Genomic DNA, 17,849 nt, shown 5'->3' on the forward strand with positions numbered 1-17,849 from the left:
AAGACATGGAAACAACCTAAGTGTCCATGGATGGATGAATGGATAAAGAAAATGTGACACACACACACACACACACACACACACACACAGGAATATTATTCATCTGTAAAGAAGAAGGAAATCCTGCCTTTTGTGCAACATGGATTGACTTTGAGCACATTAGGCTAAGTGAAATAAATCAGACAGAGAAAGACAAATAGTGTATGTTCTCACTTGTTTGGAACCTAAAAAGGCTGAACTCATAGAAATAGAGAGTAGAATGGTGGCTGCCAGGGTCTGGGAGGTGGGGGAAATAGGGAGACGTTGGTCAAAGCATTCAGAGTTCTAGCTATAAGATGACTAAGTTCTGGGGATTTAGTGTATAACATGGTAACTATAATTAACAGTACTTTATTATATACTTGAAAGTTAAGAGAGTAGATCTAAAATATTATCATCACACACACACATAAAAGGTAATTATGTGGGGGGAAGGAGGTATTAACTAACCTTATTGTGGTAGTCATTTCACAATATATAAATGTATCAAGTCATTACATAGTACATCTTAAACTCACTTATGTTATCTGTCAATAATATCTCAATATAGCTGGATGTAAAAAGGCAAAAAGTTAACTAGAGACCATTTGGTGTAACCCTCTTATTTCATAGATGAATAAACCAAAGCCCCAAAACATGGAATTATCTGCACAGTTTCACTGGTAAATTTTCAGTAGAGCTAAGCATAGTCTTCTAGTCCATTTCTCCTTTCTATGTGCCATAACTAACATATTGTAAGAGGATTAATAAATATTGGTCTTTGTAACATTTCAGGAAATTTTCAATATGTTTATTATTTTTTTGATTATATTATATCTATTAGACTTACATAATTAAATTAAAAATTTTTGGAGTTTTTAAACTTTTTTTTTTAACAAAGGGGATTTTTTTCTTTAGGCTAATCAGGAAAAGTATGATTATTCTAAACTCTTATACGTTGATGGATTTTTGAATTTTGATTCAGATAAAGAACTATTTCAGATAGCTTCACACATCAAAACTAATTTTTAATTATATTAGAAGGTGAAATAATGAAAGATTGTATCATGGCTTTAAAAAAAAGTAACAGGCATGTTTTTCTCTGTTTGTATTTTGTCATGTCTACAGCTGGATTCTGATGGCACCGTTACTATAGAAGAGCAGATTGTCCTTGTGCTGAAAGCTAAAGTGCAGTGTGAACTCAACATCACAGCCCAGCTCCAGGAAGGAGGTAAAGATGCTGAGAACACCATGTTCCCCATGTGTCTCACCCTGATCTTCACAAAAAATGCAAATTTCCTCCTTAGTGAGTATTAGGGAGTTCCTTATCAGTCATTCCATGTTTCCATGTGGAGAGCAGAATAACGCTCTTTAACCTACCAGCTCTTCGCTCCCTGTGGATGAGTGACTTGCCTGGTTTGTGAGTTTGAGAATGACCGGGCACGTGCACATCAGCGTCTTCCTCAGACCTGTCTTTGGGATCTGTCTGTCTGCAGAGAGCATGCATATTGTTTTGCCCTTGACTGTGCAGTAAGCTTGGAGGAGCAGGCTTTGTACTTGTGGGTATCACCTGCAGTTTTAGGTAGTATGTAAAATTCAAAGGAGCCAATAAGCAATCCCATTGATACATACATAGACCATGTTCTCCAAAAAACTTTCTGCTTAATAAAATGATGATTTTGTCTTCATCTGCCTGACTCCTTATGTAATTTCTCAATTAGTTCCAAGTTCAAGTGGGAAACTACAAAAACAAAACTACAAAACTGCAGATGAGCTCGTGGTAGTGTTGGTGCTCTTGTGCACCTCTACCGTTGCAGCTGCACAGGGACCTGTGGCTTGTGTTCCTTGGGGTCTGATGGTCACTCACAGTTCTAAATGGGGCCACTGAGTAAAGTCATTTATTGAATTGGAGTAGTGGGAAGATTATAATGTTTTATATAGCGAAATGCCTTGCCTTGAAAGTTGAATATATTCAAAGACATTTTTTAAAAAGAGGGAGGTGCTATTTACTGAACTCCTTAAATTCCCAACAATCTGAATGAAGTAGATAATGTCCTTAAAGCTATGCTTTAAAAAAATTATGTGATTGATTTCTCAGTTGGTTATGATCAGAGAATGTGGTCTGCATGATACTAATTTTTAAAAGTATGTTGAGACTTAATGGCTTATATTTGGGTCAGTTTTGATAAATATCCTATATGGTCTTCAAGAGAATGTGTACTGTCCAGTTTCTGAGTACAGTGTTTTATAGTGTCCACTAGGTTAAGCTTATTGGGGTGTGGTTCATGTATTCTGTATCTATGATTTTTCATCTATTTGACCTATTCTTTTCTGATATATATATCTTAAAATATCCCACTCTGAGGATGAATTGTTTTGCTTCATATATTTTGAAAATATGTTAATGAGTATATACAAGTTTATAAATGTTATATTTCCTGGTAAATCAAACCTTCCATTGATGAAGCAGCCTTCTTTATTTCTAGTTTACTTTTGTTTTAAATATTAACTAATAAACATCCCAATCCAAAAATGGGCAGAAGACCTGAATAGACATTTCTCCAAAGAAGATATAGATTGCCAACAAACACATGAAAGAATGCTCAACATCACTAATCATTAGAGAAATGCAAGTCAAAACTACAATGAGGGGGCTTCCCTGGTGGCGCAGTGGTTGAGAGTCCGCCTGCTGATGCAGGGGACACGGGTTCGTGCCCTGGTCCGGGAAGATCCCACATGCCGCGGAGCGGCTGAGCCCGTGAGCCGTGGCCGCTGAGCCTGCGCGTCCGGAGCCTGTGCTTCGCAACGGGAGAGGCCACAACAGTGAGAGGCCCGCGTACCGCAAAAAAACCAAACAAACAAACAAACAAAAAACCTACAATGAGGTATCACCTCACACCAGTCAGAATGGCCATCAAAAAATCTACAAACAATAAATGCTGGAGAGGGTGTGAAGAAAAGGGAGCTCTCTTGTACTGTTGGTGGGAATGTAAATTGATACAGCCACTATGGAGAACAGTATGGAGGTTTCTTAAAAAACTAAAAATAGAATTACCATGTGACCCAGCAATCCCACTACTGGGCATATACCCTGAGAAAACCATAATTCAAAAAGAGTTATGTACCACAATGTTCATTGAAGGTCTATTTACACTAGCCAAGACATGGAAGCAACCTAAGTGTCCATTGACAGATGAATGGATAAAGAAGATATGGCACATATATACAATAGAATATTACTCAGCCATAAAAAGAAATGAAATTGAGTTGTTTGTAGTGAGGTAGATGGACCTAGAGTCTGTCATACAGAGTGAAGTAAGTCAGAAAGAGAAAAACAAATACTGTATGCTAACACATATATATGGAATCTAAAAAAAAAAAAAGCTTATGAAGAACCTAGGGGCAGGACAGGAATAAAGACGCAGACGTTGAGAATGGACTTGAGGACAAGGGGGGGGGAAGGTAAGCTGGGACGAAGTGAGAGAGTGGCATGGACTTATATATACTACCAAATGTAAAATAGATAGCTAGTGGGAAGCAGCTGCATAGCACAGGGAGATCAGCTCAGTGCTGTGTGTCCACCTAGAGGGGTGGGATAGGGAGAGTGGGAGGGAGATGCAAGAGGTAGGAGATATGGGGATATATGTATATGTATAGCTGATTCAATTTTTTTTTTTTAATGTAAACACATACAGTGTATTGAGACAATTTGGGCAGGAATTAATCTCACTCTACATATAATGGACAAAAGTGATCATTATTTATTAGTCATTGTTGATTCAATTTCTTATAAAGCAGAAACTAACACACAATTGTAAAGCAATTATACTCCAATAAAGCTGTTAAAAATATTAACTAACATATAATATAAAATTATTATATTAAAATAACAATATTTAATAAAAATTAGTTCTTTTTTCTTCATTATTTGCCTTGAACATCTTTTCCCATCCTTAAAAAAACTTTAATTATGATACAATACACATAATATTAAATTAATCATATTAAATGTTTTTAAATGTACAGTTCAGTAGTGTTAAGTGTATTCACATTGTTGTGCAAACCAATCCCCAGAAAATTTTCATTTTGCAAAATTGACACTCTAAATCCATTAAACAGCAATTCCTTATCTTTTCCCATTCTTCTATTAAACTTTTCTGTTTACTTATGTTTGGGGAGTATCTTTTATAAATGAGACACAGGTGGACTTCTTCTTGTTATTTATTTTGTTAGGCTTTGTCTATTAACTGAAGAGTTTAGCCAATTACATTAATTATGATAATGAACATACAGTATTTGAATTTAATTTTACCATCTTATTTGGGCTTTTAATTTCACCAGCTCTTCCTGGGTGTCCCTTCTACTCCCCGCTTCCACCTTCTGTTGGGTTCTTTTGAATTGATTGAAACTATTTTCCTTATTTCATCCTCCCTCCCCCTCCTAGTTTGGAAGATATATGTTATATTTAATTCTTTAGTGATTAACCTAGAATTTTTTTCATGTATATTTAAGAAAGTTTAATGTTATCAATAACTTCCCTCTCTCAAATAATGTAAGCATTTTGAAATACTTTGCTTCCAAATTATGTGCTATTATCATATAGTTTTATCTTAAGTGTATGTTTTTATAATTTTTCTTCTTCCTGAAATACATCTTTTTTTAATAGTATTTTATTTATTTATTTTTAAAACATCTTTATTCGAGTACAGTTGCTTTACAATGGTGTGTTAGCTTCTGCTTTATAACAAAGTGAGTCAGTTATACATATACATATGTCCCCATATCTCTTCCCTCTTGCATCTCCCTCCCTCCCACCCTCCCTATCCCACCCCTCTAGGTGGTCATAAAGCACCGAGCTGATCTCCCTGTGCTATGCGGCTGCTTCCCACTAGCTATCTATTTTACGTTTCGTAGTGTATATATGTCCATGCCACTCTCTCACTTTGTCCCAGCATACCCTTCCCCCTCCCTGTGTCCACAAGTCCATTCTCTAGTAGGTCTGCATCTTTATTCCCGTCTTGCCCCTAGGTTCTTCTGACCATTTTTTTTCTTTTTTTAGATTCCATATATATGTGTTAGCATACGGTATTTGTTTTTCTGTTTCTGACTTACTTGACTCTGTTTGACAGTCTGTAGGTCCATCCACTTCACTACAAATAACTCAGTTTCACTCCTTGTTATGGCTAAGTAATATTCCATTGTATATATGTACCACATCTTCTTTATCCATTCATCTGTCAATGGACACTTAGGTTGCTTCCATATCCTGGCTATTGTAAATAGAGCTGCAATGGACATTTTGGTACATGACTCTTTTTGAATTATGGTTTTCTCAGGGTATATGCCGAGTAGTGGGATTGCTGGGTTGTGTGGTAGTTCCATTTTTAGTTTTTTAAGGAACCTCCATACTGTTCTCCATAGTGGCTGTATCAATTTACATTCCCACCAGCAGTGCAAGAGGGTTCCGTTTTCTCCACACCCTCTCAAGCATTTATTGTTTGTAGATTTTCTGATGATGGCCATTCTGACCAGTGTGAGATGATACCTCATTGTAGTTTTGATTTGCATTTCTCTCATGATTAATGATGTTGAGCATTCTTTCATGTGTTTGTTAGCAATCTGTATATCTTCTTTGAAGAAATGTCCATTTAGTTCTTCGGCCCATTTTTGGATTGGGTTGTTTGTTTTTTTGATATTGAGCTGCATGAGTTGCTTGTATGTTTTGGAGATTAATCCTTTGTCAGTTGCTTCATTTGAAAATATTTCTCCCATTCTGAGGATTGTCTCTTCATCTTGTTTATGGTTTCCTTTGCTGTGCAAAAGCTTTTAAGTTTCATTATGTCCCCTTTGCTTATTTTTGTTTTTATTCCCATTTCTCCAGGGGGTGGGTCAAAAAGGATCTTTCTGTGATTTATGTCATAGAGCATTCTGCCTATGTTTTCCTCTAAGACTTTGATGGTGTCTGGCCTTACATTTAGGTCTTTAATCCATTTTGAGTTTATTTTTGTGTATGGTATTAGGGAGTGTTCTAATTTCATACTTTTACATGTACCTGTCCAGTTTTCCCAGCACCACTTATTGAAGAGGCTGTCTTTTCTCCACTGTATATTTTTGCCTCCTTTATTAAAGATAAGGTGACCATATGTGTGTGGGTTTCTCTCTGGCCTTTCTGTCCTGTTCCATTGATAGATATTTCTGTTTCTGTGGCAGTGCCATACCGTCTTGTTTACTGTAGCTTTGTAGTATAGTCTGAAGTCAGGGAGTCTGATTCTTCCTGCTCCGTTTTTCTTTCTCAAGATTGCTTTGGCTATTTGGTGTCTTTTGTGTTTCCATACCAATTGCGAAATTTTTTGTTCTAGTTCTGTGAAAAATGCCAGTGGTAGTTGATAGGGATTACATTGAATCTGTAGATTGCTTTGGGTAGTAGAGTCATTTCATAATGTTGATTCTTCCAAACCAAGAACATGGTATATCTCTCTATCTATTTGTATCATCTTTAATTTCTTTCATCAGTGTCTTATAATTTTCTGCATACAGGTCTTTTGTCTCCTTAGGTAGGTTTATTCCTAGATATTTTATTCTTTTTGTTGCAGTGGTAAACGGGAGTGTTTTCTTAATTTCACTTTCAGATTTTTCATTATTAGTGTATAGGAATGCAAGAGATTTCTGTGCATTAATTTTGTATCCTGCTACTTTACCAAATTCGTTGATTAGCTCTAGTAGTTTTCTGGTGGCCTCTTTAGGTTTCTCTATGTATAGTATCATGTCATCTGCAAAGAGTGACAGCTTTACTTCTTTTTTTCCCATTTGGATTCCTTTTATTTCTTTTTCTTCTCTGATTACTGTGGTTAAAACTTCCAAAACTATGTTGAATAATAGTGGTGAGAATGGGCAACCTTGTCTTGTTCACAATCTTAGTGGAAATGGTTTCAGTTTATCACCATTGAGGACAATGTTGGCTGTGGGTTTGTCATATATGGCCTTTATTATGTTGAGGAAAGTTCCCTCTATGCCTACTTTCTGGAGGGTTTTTATCATAAATGGGTGTTGAATTTTGTCTAAAGCTTTCTCTGCATGTATTGAGGTGATCATATGGTTCTTCTCCTTCAATTTGTTAATATGGTGTATCACATTGACTGATTTGCATATATTGAAGAATCCTTGCATTACTGGGATGCACCCCGCTTGATCATAGTGTATGATCCTTTTAATGTGCTGTTGGATTCTGTTTGCTAGTATTTTGTTGAGGATTTTTGCATCTATGTTCCTCAGTGATATTGGCCTGTAGTTTTCTTTCTTCGTGACAGCTTTTCTGGTTTTGGTATCTGAGTGATGGTGGCCTCGTAGAATGAGTTTGGGAGTGTTCCTCCCTCTGGTATATTTTGGAAGAGTTTGAGAAGGATAGGTGTTAGCTCTTCTCTAAATGTTTGATAGAATTCGCCTGTGAAGCCACCTGGTCCTGGGCTTTTGTTTGTTGGAAGATTTTTAATCACAGTTTCAATTTCAGTGCTTGTGATTGGTCTGTTCATATTTTCTATTTCTTCCTGGTTCAGTCTTGGAAGGTTGTGTATTTCTAAGAATTTGTCCATTTCTTCCAGGTTGTCCATTTTATTGGCATATAGTTGCTTGTAGTAATTTCTCATGATCTTTTGTATTTCTGCAGTGTCAGTTGTTACTTCTCCATTTTCATTTCTAATTCTATTGATTTGAGTCTTCTCCCTTGTTTTCTTGGTAAGTCTGGCTAATGCTTTTTCAATTTTGTTTATCTTCTGAAAAAAACAGCTTTTAGTTTTATTGATCTTTGCTATCATTTCCATCATTTCTTTTTCATGTATTTCTGATTTGATCTTTATGATTTCTTTCCTTCTGCTAACTTTGGGATTTTTTTGTTCTTTCTCTAATTGCTTTAGGTGTAAGGTTAGGTTGTTTAATTCAGATGTTTCCTGTTTCTTAAGGTAGACTTGTATAACTATAAACTTCCCTCTTAGAACTGCTCTTGCTGCATCCCATAGGTTTTGGGTCGTTGTGTTTTCATTGTCATTTGTTCCTAGGTATTTTTTGATTTCCTCTTTGATTTCTTCAGTGATCTCTTGGTTATTAAGTAGTGTATTGTTTAGCCTCCATGTGTTTTATTTCTTAAAGATTTTTTTTCCTGTAATTGATATCTAGCTCATAGCTTTGTGGTCAGAAAAGATACTTGATACGATTTCAATTTTCTTAAATTTACCAAGGCTTGATTTGTGACCCAAGATATGATGTATCCTGGAGAATGTTCCATGATCACTTGAGAAGAATGTGTATTCTGTTGTTTTTGGATGGAATGTCCTATAAATATCAATTAAGTCCATCTTGTTTAATGTATCATTTAAAGCTTGTGTTTCCTTATTTATTTTCATTTTGGATGATGTGTCCATTGGTGAAAGTGGGGTTTTAAAAGTCCCCTCCTATGTTTGTGTTACTGTCGATTTCCCCTTTTATAGCTGGTAGTATTTGCCTTATGTATTGAGGTGCTCCTATGTTGGGTGCTTAATATTTACAATTTATATATCTTCTTCTTGGATCGATCCCTTGATCATTATGTAGTGTACTTGTCTTTTGTAATAGTGTTTGTTTTAAAGTCTATTTTGTCTGATATGAGACTTGCTACTCCAGCCTTCTTTTGATTTCCATTTGCATGGAATATCTTTTTCCATCCCCTCACTTTCAGTCTGTATGTGTCCCTAGGTCTGAAGTGGGTCTCCTGTAGACAGCATATATATGGGTCTTGTTTTTGTATCCATTGATCCAATCTTTGTCTTTTGGTTGGAGCATTTAATCCATTTAGATTTAAGGTAATTATCGATATTTATGTTCCTATTACCATTTTCTTAATTGTTTTGGGTTTATTATTGTAGGTGTTCTCCTTCTCTTGTGTTCCTGCCTAGAGAAGTTCCTTTAGCATTTGTTGTAAATGTAGTTTGGTTGTGGTGAATTCTGTTAGCTTTTGCATGTCTGTAAAGCTTTCAATTTCCCCATCAAATCAGAATGAGATCCTTGCTGGGTAGAGTAATCTTGGTTGTAGGTTTTTCTCCTTCATCACTTTAAATATTTCCTGCCACTCCCTTCTGGCTTGCAGAGTTTCTGCTGAAAGATCAGCTGTTAACCTTATGGGGATTCCCTTGTGTGTTATTTGTTGTTTTTCCCTTGCTGCTTTTAATATTTTTTCTTTGTATTTAATTTTTGATATTTTGATTAATGTGTGTCTTGGCCTGTTTCTCTTTGGATTTATCCTGTATTGGACTCTCTGTGCTTCCTGGACTTGATTAACTATTTCCGTTCCCATATTAGGGAAGTTTTCGACTATAATCTCTTCAAATATTTTCTCAGTCCCTTTCTTTTTCTCTTCTTCTTCTGGGACCCCTAGAATTTGAATGTTGGTGTGTTTAATGTTGTCCCTGAGGTCTCTGAGACTGTCCTCTATTCTTTTCATTCTTTTTTCTTTGTTCTTCTCTGCAGTAGTTATTTCTCCTATTTTACCTTCCAGGTCACTTATCCGTTCTTTTGTCTCAGTTATTCTGCTATTGATCCCTTCCAGAGAATTTTAAACTTCATTTATTGTGTTGTTCATCATTGTTTGTTTGCCCTTTATTTCTTCTAGTTCCTTGTGAAACGTTCCTTGTGTTTTCTCCATTCTATTCCCAAGATTTTGGATCATCTTTACTATCATTATTCTGAATTCTTTTTCCAGTAGACTGCCTACTTGCTCTTCATTTGTTAGGTCTGGTGGGTTTTTGCCTTGCTGCTTCATCTGCTGTGTGTTCTCTGTGTTCTCATTGTTCTTAACTTTCTGTGTTTGGGGTCTCCTTTTTGCAGGCTGCAGGTTTGTAGTTTCCATTGTTTTTGGTGTCTGTCCCCAGTGGCTAGGGTTTTAGTGGGCTGTGTAGGCTTCCTGGTGGAGGGGACTAGTGCCTGTGTTCTGGTGGATGAGGTTGGATCTTGTCTTTCTGGTGGGCAGGTCCACGTCTGGTGGTGTTTTTTGGGGTGTTTGTGGCCTTATTATGATTTTAGGCAGCCTCTGTGCTAATGGATGCAGTTGTGTTCCTGTCTTGCTAGTTGTTTGGTATAGGGTGTCCTGCAGTGTTGCTTGCTGGTTGTTGCGTGGAGTTGGGTCTTGGTGTTGAGATGGAGATCTCTGGGAGATTTTCACCATTTGATATTACATGAAGCTGGGAGGTCTCTTGTGGAACAATGTCCTAAACTTGGCTCTCCCATCTCTGTGGCACAGCCCTGATGCCTGGCTTGAGTACCAAGAGTCTGTCCTCCACATGGCTCAAAATAAAAGGAGGGAAAAAAAAGAAGGGAAGAAAGAAGAAAGTAAAATAAAAGAAAGTAAAATAAAATAATGTTATAAAAATAAAAATAAACAATAATTATTAAGAAAAAAGTATTTTAAAGTAAAAAACAAAAAACGGACAGACAGAACCCTAGGACAAATTGTAAAAGCAAAGCTATACAGAGAAAATGACACACAGAAGCATATAGATACACACTCACAAAAAGAGGGAAAGGGAAAAAATATATATATATCGTTGCTCCCAAAGTCCACCTCCTCAATTTGGGATTATTCGTTGTGTATTCAGGTATTCCAGAGATGCAGGGTACAACAAGTTGATTGTGGAGATTTAATCTGCTGCTTCTGAGGCTGCTGGGAGAGATTTCCCTTTCTCTTCTTTGTTCGCATAGCTCCCGGGGTTCAGCTTTGGATTTGGACCTACCTCTGTGTGTAGGTCACTGCTGGGCATCAGTTCTTCGCTCTGACAGGACGGGGTTAAAGGAGCAGCTGATTAGGGGGCTCTGGCTCACTCAGGCCAGGGGGAGGGAGGGGTACAGATGCGGGGCGAGCCTGCGGCGGCAGAGGCCGGCATGACGTTGCACCAGCCTGATGTGCACTGTGCGTTCTCCCGGGGAAGCTGTCCCTGGATCACGGGACCCTGGCAGTAGCGGGCTGCACAGGCTCCCGGGAGGGGAGGTGTGGAGAGTGACCTGTGCTTGCACACAGGCTTCTTGGTGGCAGCAGCAGCAGCCTTAGCGTCTCATGCCCGTCTCTGGTGTCCATGCTGATAGCTGGGGCTCGCTCCTGTTTCTGGAGCCCCTATAAGCGGCGCACTGAATCCCCTCTCCTCGCGCACCAGGAAACAGAGGCAAGAAAAAGTCTCTTGTCTCTTAGGCAGCTCCAGACCTTTCCCGGACTCCGTCCCCACTAGCCGTGGCGCACTAGCCCCTTCAGGCTGTGTTCACGCCGCCAACCCCAGTCCTCTCCCTGTGATCCGACCGAAGCCTGAGCCTCAGCCCCCGGCCCCGCCCGTCCCAGAGAGTGAGCAGAGAAGCCTCTCGGGCTGGTGAGTGCTGGTCAGCACCGATCCTCTGTGCGGGAATCTCTCCACTTTGCCCTCCCCACCCCTGTGGCTGCGCTCTCCTCCGGGGCTCTGAAGCTTCCCCCTCTGCCACCCGCCGTCTCAGCCCATGAAGGGGCCTCTAGTGTGTGGAAACCTTTCCTCCTTCACAGCTCCCTCCCACTGGTGCAGGTCCCGTCCCTATTCTTTTGTCTCTGTTTATTTTTTTTTCTTTTGCCCTACCCAGGTACGTGGGGAGTTTCTTTCCTTTGGGGAGGTCTGAGGTCTTCTGCCAGCGTTCAGTAGGTGTTTTCTAGTGGTTGTTCCACATGTAGATGTATTTCTGATGTATTTGTGTGGAGGAAGGTGATCTCTGAGTCTTACTCTTCTGCCATCTTGAAGCCGTTCCTGAAATACATCTTTTTAAAGGATTTCTTTCATTGGAATCGACTTATAGTGAATTATCTCAGTTTTTGTTTGTCTGAAAAGGTATTTATTTTGGTCTCAATCTTCAGAGGTACTTTTTTTTGACTTATTATCCTTGGATGAGAATTGTTTACTTTTAGCTCCTAAGGATATTGTTTTACTTTTCCACCCTGGCTTCCATTGTTGTTGTTGACAAATCAGTTCTCAGTCTTTGTTGGTGATTAGTTTTTCTCATTGGCTCCTTTTAAGAGTTTCTCTTTGATTTTGATGTTCTGCAATTTCATTCTGTATCTAGGTGTTAGTTCATTTGATCTCTGGAGTCTAAGGTTCTGTGTCTTTTTTCAGTGGTGGGAATGTTTTGCTATTTTGTCTTTGAAAATTTGCTCTCCCCTATTCTCCTATTCTCTGTTTCTGGAACTTTAAGTAGACAAGTATGGGAACTTCTCACATTACCCTTTGTATCTTTATGTCTTATATGATTTCCTTTTCTTTGTTTTTCTACTGCTGTTTTGTTAATTTCTGCAAATATATTTTCCAGTTCTCCAACTCTTTGTTCATCTTTGTCTAGTCTCTTTAATCCATCCATTAAGATAATTTTGATTATTGTATTTTTCAGTTTTGGGGATCTTCCTATTTAATTTTGATAGTTTCTTTATTTTAAATATCATTTTAATCTCTTTTCTTTTTCCTTCTTAGACATATTTTATATTCTGCATTTGATATTAAAATAACCACAGACTTTGCTTGTCAATACTGACTACCACATATGGGGGCTTATTTCCTTGTGTGTCTAATGACTTATGATAAAGAACTTATAAGGTACTCATGTAATGTGCATTCTTCCAAAATTTCTGTTTTCTGCAAGGTGCCTAGTGGAACTATTGATCTATTTCCACTTTAAACTAAGACCACATATTAGACCACACATGAATGTGAGCTTGTGGTTAGAAATTGTCAGAGAAGAATCTTTTTCTCCATTGTTTCCTAGTCCAACTCTAAATGCAGCCAGGAGTGAAACAAGCCAATCTCTTTCTGAAAGATACTTTTGTTTCTTGTTCACTCTCACTAAGGGGTTCATATTTTGGGGATCCTGACCTTATACAGGAGTTTCCAGTCCAGTGTCCCACTTCATCAGGTCTCAGACTCATCTTTTGTTACCAGAATACAATCAAAATCCAAGCTCTTAGCCAATAAGTCAGTAGAGGCCTCTAACATAAGCCCCCAGTGCAGTGCCTACTGATCCTACGGAATAACTTCTGGTCTCAGATTTATTACTTTAATTTGTAGCCAGCTAAGCCATGTTTTCACAAAGAAGGTTTTTATATTAATTCAGCCTTTGTAGATGTCTTATACTAGGAAAGAGTTCTCTGAATGGCTAAACTAATAATGCCAGGAAAGGGAATCACTTACATTACCTTTAAAGAACACTGACCCTGATATCTCAAACATGTAGGTGTACTAACAAAGAGCAACACTGTCATGAAGGAATTTATAAAGATTGTTATCTAGGAGGGCTAAATGAACTATTTTCTATGAAGTCTCATGAAATTTTGAGCTGGAAGATACCTTAGAGACTATCTAGTCCAACATTATCATCTTTGTTGTCCCTTTAACAGTTCAACAAAGATATTATGTGCCTACAGTGTGGTGCTTCTGTAGTAAGCACTGGAAAAAATGAATCAAAGCCTGTCCTTACCCCATGGAAATGATGATCTAATAAGGGAAGTAGACACCTTTCAGGTGGTGTGTAAGTATAACAACAGAGGTATCACAACTATGGAACCACTGAAAAAGCATCTTAATTCATCAGGGAGGAATCGGAGAAAGCTTTCTGGAGGAGCAATCTTGAAATTAAAGGAGTAGGATTTAGATGTGTACAGAAGAAAGTAAAAAGACATTCCAGGCAGAGGGAATAGGATCAGCAAAGACAAGCAACTGGGAATCAGTCACACACCACAAGAGTTAAAAAGAGTAAAAGATCTGGATGTGAACTTATGTAACATCTAAAATTTGTGATGGTGCAACTCATGTGAAATGTGTAGATGAATAAATATTAAAAGAGAAAAGGCACTTTCTTTGAGATCTTTCTCCATACAATAGGATAGAATTAAATCTGGTCAAACTTTGGTCTCCCTTTCAATGAAAAATGTCTATATATGTAAAGTGACTCAGCATTTCTTCATTTTACAAGTGTGAATTCACTAGTTAATTTAAGAAGTTTTCATTTTAAAATTCTCCTAAAATTGAGAGATGCATATCAGAATATTTAGGAGTGAACTGTTATGCTGCCTGCAACTTACTTTAAAATACCATAGCATTCATTTAGATGAAATAAATATGGTAAAATATTACCAACTGTAAATTCTAGATTGTGGGTATATAATATCCTGGTTTTTTTCTGAAAAAAATTTTATAATGAAAATAAAATATAATTTTTCTTCTTGTCTATGAAAGAAAGAAAAGAAAACATAAATGCAAATACCTCGTTATACAACTATTTAGGTATTTAAGAACAAAATGCAAAATATTAATATTAATATTAATTTTATTTCACAATTTTATTTCACAATTGTATGGTTGTATTATGTTATGGGTAACTGTAGAACTGAAAAGAGTCAAAGTTATATTCTCCAGATTTTAGATTGTTTTGTGTAAATATCATGGTTTGACAAGTTTCATTAATGATCAGTTTGTCCTGGCACACACAAAAGATTACAGGGAGTGTAATTAATGGTGTTAATTTATAAAGGGAGTTTGGTGACTCATTAGGCAATTAATTAGTTTCTTGCTAAATAATGAAAATATTTACTCTCATAGAATGTGAATTGATGATCAAAGAGATATTATTTAAGATCTCTGTATTAGCTGTATGAGGGCATGGCTTTCACAATCTTTTCAACCTTTTGTGAATATTGATTATTTTCTTTGTCAAAGAGCCAGCAGAGAGATGATTACAATCTACAGAAACATTATTCTGGGGGAGTGTTGGTTTTCTGAATTTTGAAATATGTCTGTGTGTGTGTGTGTGGGATGGTATCTTTTTTTTTTTTTTAAAGGACATGCTATTCTATTTTATTTTTTAAAACTTAAAAAAATTGAAGTATAGTTAACTTACAATGTTGTGTTAGTTTCAAGTATACAGCAAAGTGATTCAGTTTTATATATATCTATGTTATATATATAATTTCCATTATAGGTTATTACAAGATATTGAGTAGAGTTTCCTGTGCTCTACAGTAGGTCCTTGTTGTTTTTATATATAGTAGTATGTATATGTTAATCCTAAACTCCTAATTTATCTCCCTCCCTCCCACCTCACTATCCCCTTTAGTAACCAATAAGCCCCTTTGGTAACTAATAAGCTTGTTTTCTATGTCTGTGGGTCTATTTCTGTTTTGTAAATAAGTTCATTTGTATCATCTTTTTAGATTCCACATATAAGAGATAGCATATACTTGTCCTTCTCTGTCAGACTTACTTCACTTAGTATGATAATCTCTAGGTCAATCCATGTTGCTGCAAATGACATTATTTTATTCTTTTTGATGGCTGAGTAATATTACATTGTATATATATATATACCACATCTTCTTTATCCATTCCTCTGTCGATGGACATTTAGGTTGGTTCCATGTCTTGGCTATTGTAAAGAGTGCTGCAATGAACATTGGAGTGCATGCATCCAGGAGTGGGATTGCTGGATCATATGGTAGTTCTATTTTTAGTTTTTTAAGGAACCTCCATACTGTTCTCCATAGTGGCTGCACCAATTTACATTCCTACCAACAGTGTAGGAGGGTTCCCTTTTCTCCACACCCTCTCCAGCATTTATTATTTGTAGACTTTTTGATAGTCATTCTGATAGGTGTGAGGTGATACCTAATTGTGGTTTTGATTTTCATTTCTCTAATAATAAGTGATATTGAGCAACTTTTCCTGTGCCTGTTGGCCATCTGTATATCTTCTTTGGAGAAATGTCTATCTAAGTCTTATGCCCATTTTTTGATTGGGTTGTTTGTTTTTTTAGATATTGAGCTGTATGTATATTTGGACTGGTATCTTTTAGGGAACAAAGAAACGATTCCTTTTAAAGCATAAGGAAAATATCAGCAGTATTCTTTATTGCAGTTTAAAACTGACATAATTATAGAATAAACTGATCATTGGCCTTTAGACTTCTGTGAAGACCTTAGTCCATCACATGATCAACTCTTGTCAGAATATCTCACATGACATTGCAGCATACATTTTAAAGGGACAACTAGTTACAAGAATACAGGAATATGTGTCTGGGTCCATTTTATGTAGATTGCACCATAGATACTGTATCTGGTAAAGGATTGGATCCAGATAAATAAGGATGCATGACTTATTAAAGATAAAGTGAATGGATGGGAAACCATATGGAATGCTGTCAAGACGCAGAAGAGTATCTAGTGCAAAGTTTATGGAAGAGATTGATTCATTATACTCTGTTTAAACAAGAAGGAATATAAACACACATAAAGCAGGTCATGGTGGAAAGAAGCAGGTGAAGCCGTATACCAGAAACAGGAGCCAGCGTAATGAGTTCCTGGGTTACTCGCAATATGCAAAGCCCAGGCTTTTATTATGAGAGCAAAGTGAGGCTGTTTCCAAGAAACATTCTCTTCTACGAGAACAATGTGGTGAGGGAAGATATTTTCTTTTTCTTATTGCTTCAGCAATTCACAAAGCAAATCAAGTACTTGTTTCCATGTGATATGGTGGACACTAGCAAGTTAATTCCAGGTTTATGCTGAATTCTTTTCTGTAGAAATTGGTGTTTGCATGAGGTTCTATCATGCTGACTATTCAAAACTGAACAACTCGGCATATTGAATGTTAGCTATAACAAAAATCCTCAGCTACAGTTAGTGTAATTGGTAACTAAAAAATTGAGAGAGCTGCAATGGCACTTGTGGTAGCAGAATAATGTCCCCTCAAAGGTGTCCAAACCCTAATATCTGGTGTTCTGCCTGTGTATGTTATATTACAGAGCAAAAGGGCATTGCAGACGGAATTGAGGTTGTGGACCTTAAAATAGGAAGATTAGTCTGGATTATTTGGACAGGACTAATGTAATCACGTGGGTTCTTAAAAGTGAAAGAGGAAGGCGGAATAGTCAGTAATGGAAAAAAAGAATGGAGGAGAGACTTGAAATTTGAGAAGGACTTGACCTCCCTTGCTGACTTTGAAGATGGAGGAAGGGGGCCATGAGCCAAGGAATGCAAGTGGCTTTCAAAAGCTGGGAATAGCCCTCAGCTGACAGCCAGGAAGGAGAAGGGAACCTCAGTCTTATCACTACAAGGAAGTAAATTCTACCAACAACTGGAATGAGTAAGGAAATGGATTTTCCCCCAGAGCCTCAGAAAGCATCACAGTGCTGCCCAGCCCTTGATTCAGCCTTGTGAATCTATAAGCAGAGGTCTGGCTGAGCTCACCGGACTTCTGACCTACAGAAATAGTGAGATAATAAATTTGGGGTATTTGAAGCTGCTAAGTTTGTGCTAATTTGTTATGGAAGCAATGGAAAATGAATACAGCACTCATTAAAAATAGTCTCTGTAAGTTGGAATATGACATGGCTGATAGGCTCTCTTCTTGAAAGTTTCATACACAACTAATGGAGGGGAATCCTGAAAAACACAGAGTGGCAAACGCATGAAACAAAACAGGAGAAAATATTTGCAAATGAACCAGCTAACAAAGGATTAATCTCCAAAATATACAAATAGTTCATGCAGCTCAATACCAAAAAAACAAACAACCCAATCAAAAAATGGGCAGAAGACCTAAATAGACATTTCTCCAAAGAAGACATACCGATGGCCAAGAGGCACATGAAAAGATGCTCAATATCATTAATCATTAGAGAAATGCAAATCAAAACTACAATGAGGTATCACCTCACACTGGTCAGAATGGCCATCATCAGAAAATCTACAAACAATAAATGCTGGAGAGGGTGTGGAGAAAAGGGAACTCTCTTGCACTGTTGGTGGGAATGTAAAT

At 37.3% G+C, this 17,849-nt stretch overlaps 1 protein-coding gene across 2 annotated transcripts in view; it reads left to right on the forward strand.

Moving 5' to 3' along the window:
- PTH2R (parathyroid hormone 2 receptor) overlaps positions 1 to 17,849 on the forward strand; it is a 111,578-nt gene that overhangs the window by 42,333 nt on the left and 51,396 nt on the right. For both annotated transcript variants that reach the window (XM_067027547.1, XM_059051753.2), the window contains one exon: positions 1,147 to 1,249. Coding sequence is in view for 1 of the 2 variants with exons in the window: in XM_059051753.2 (XP_058907736.1) it covers positions 1,147 to 1,249 (103 nt within the window). In the remaining variant the exon portion in view is untranslated. The remainder of the gene's footprint in view (positions 1 to 1,146; positions 1,250 to 17,849) is intronic.

This window comes from Kogia breviceps, chromosome 2 (genome assembly GCF_026419965.1).
Source record: "Kogia breviceps isolate mKogBre1 chromosome 2, mKogBre1 haplotype 1, whole genome shotgun sequence".
NCBI classification, from domain to species: Eukaryota; Metazoa; Chordata; class Mammalia; order Artiodactyla; family Physeteridae; genus Kogia; species Kogia breviceps.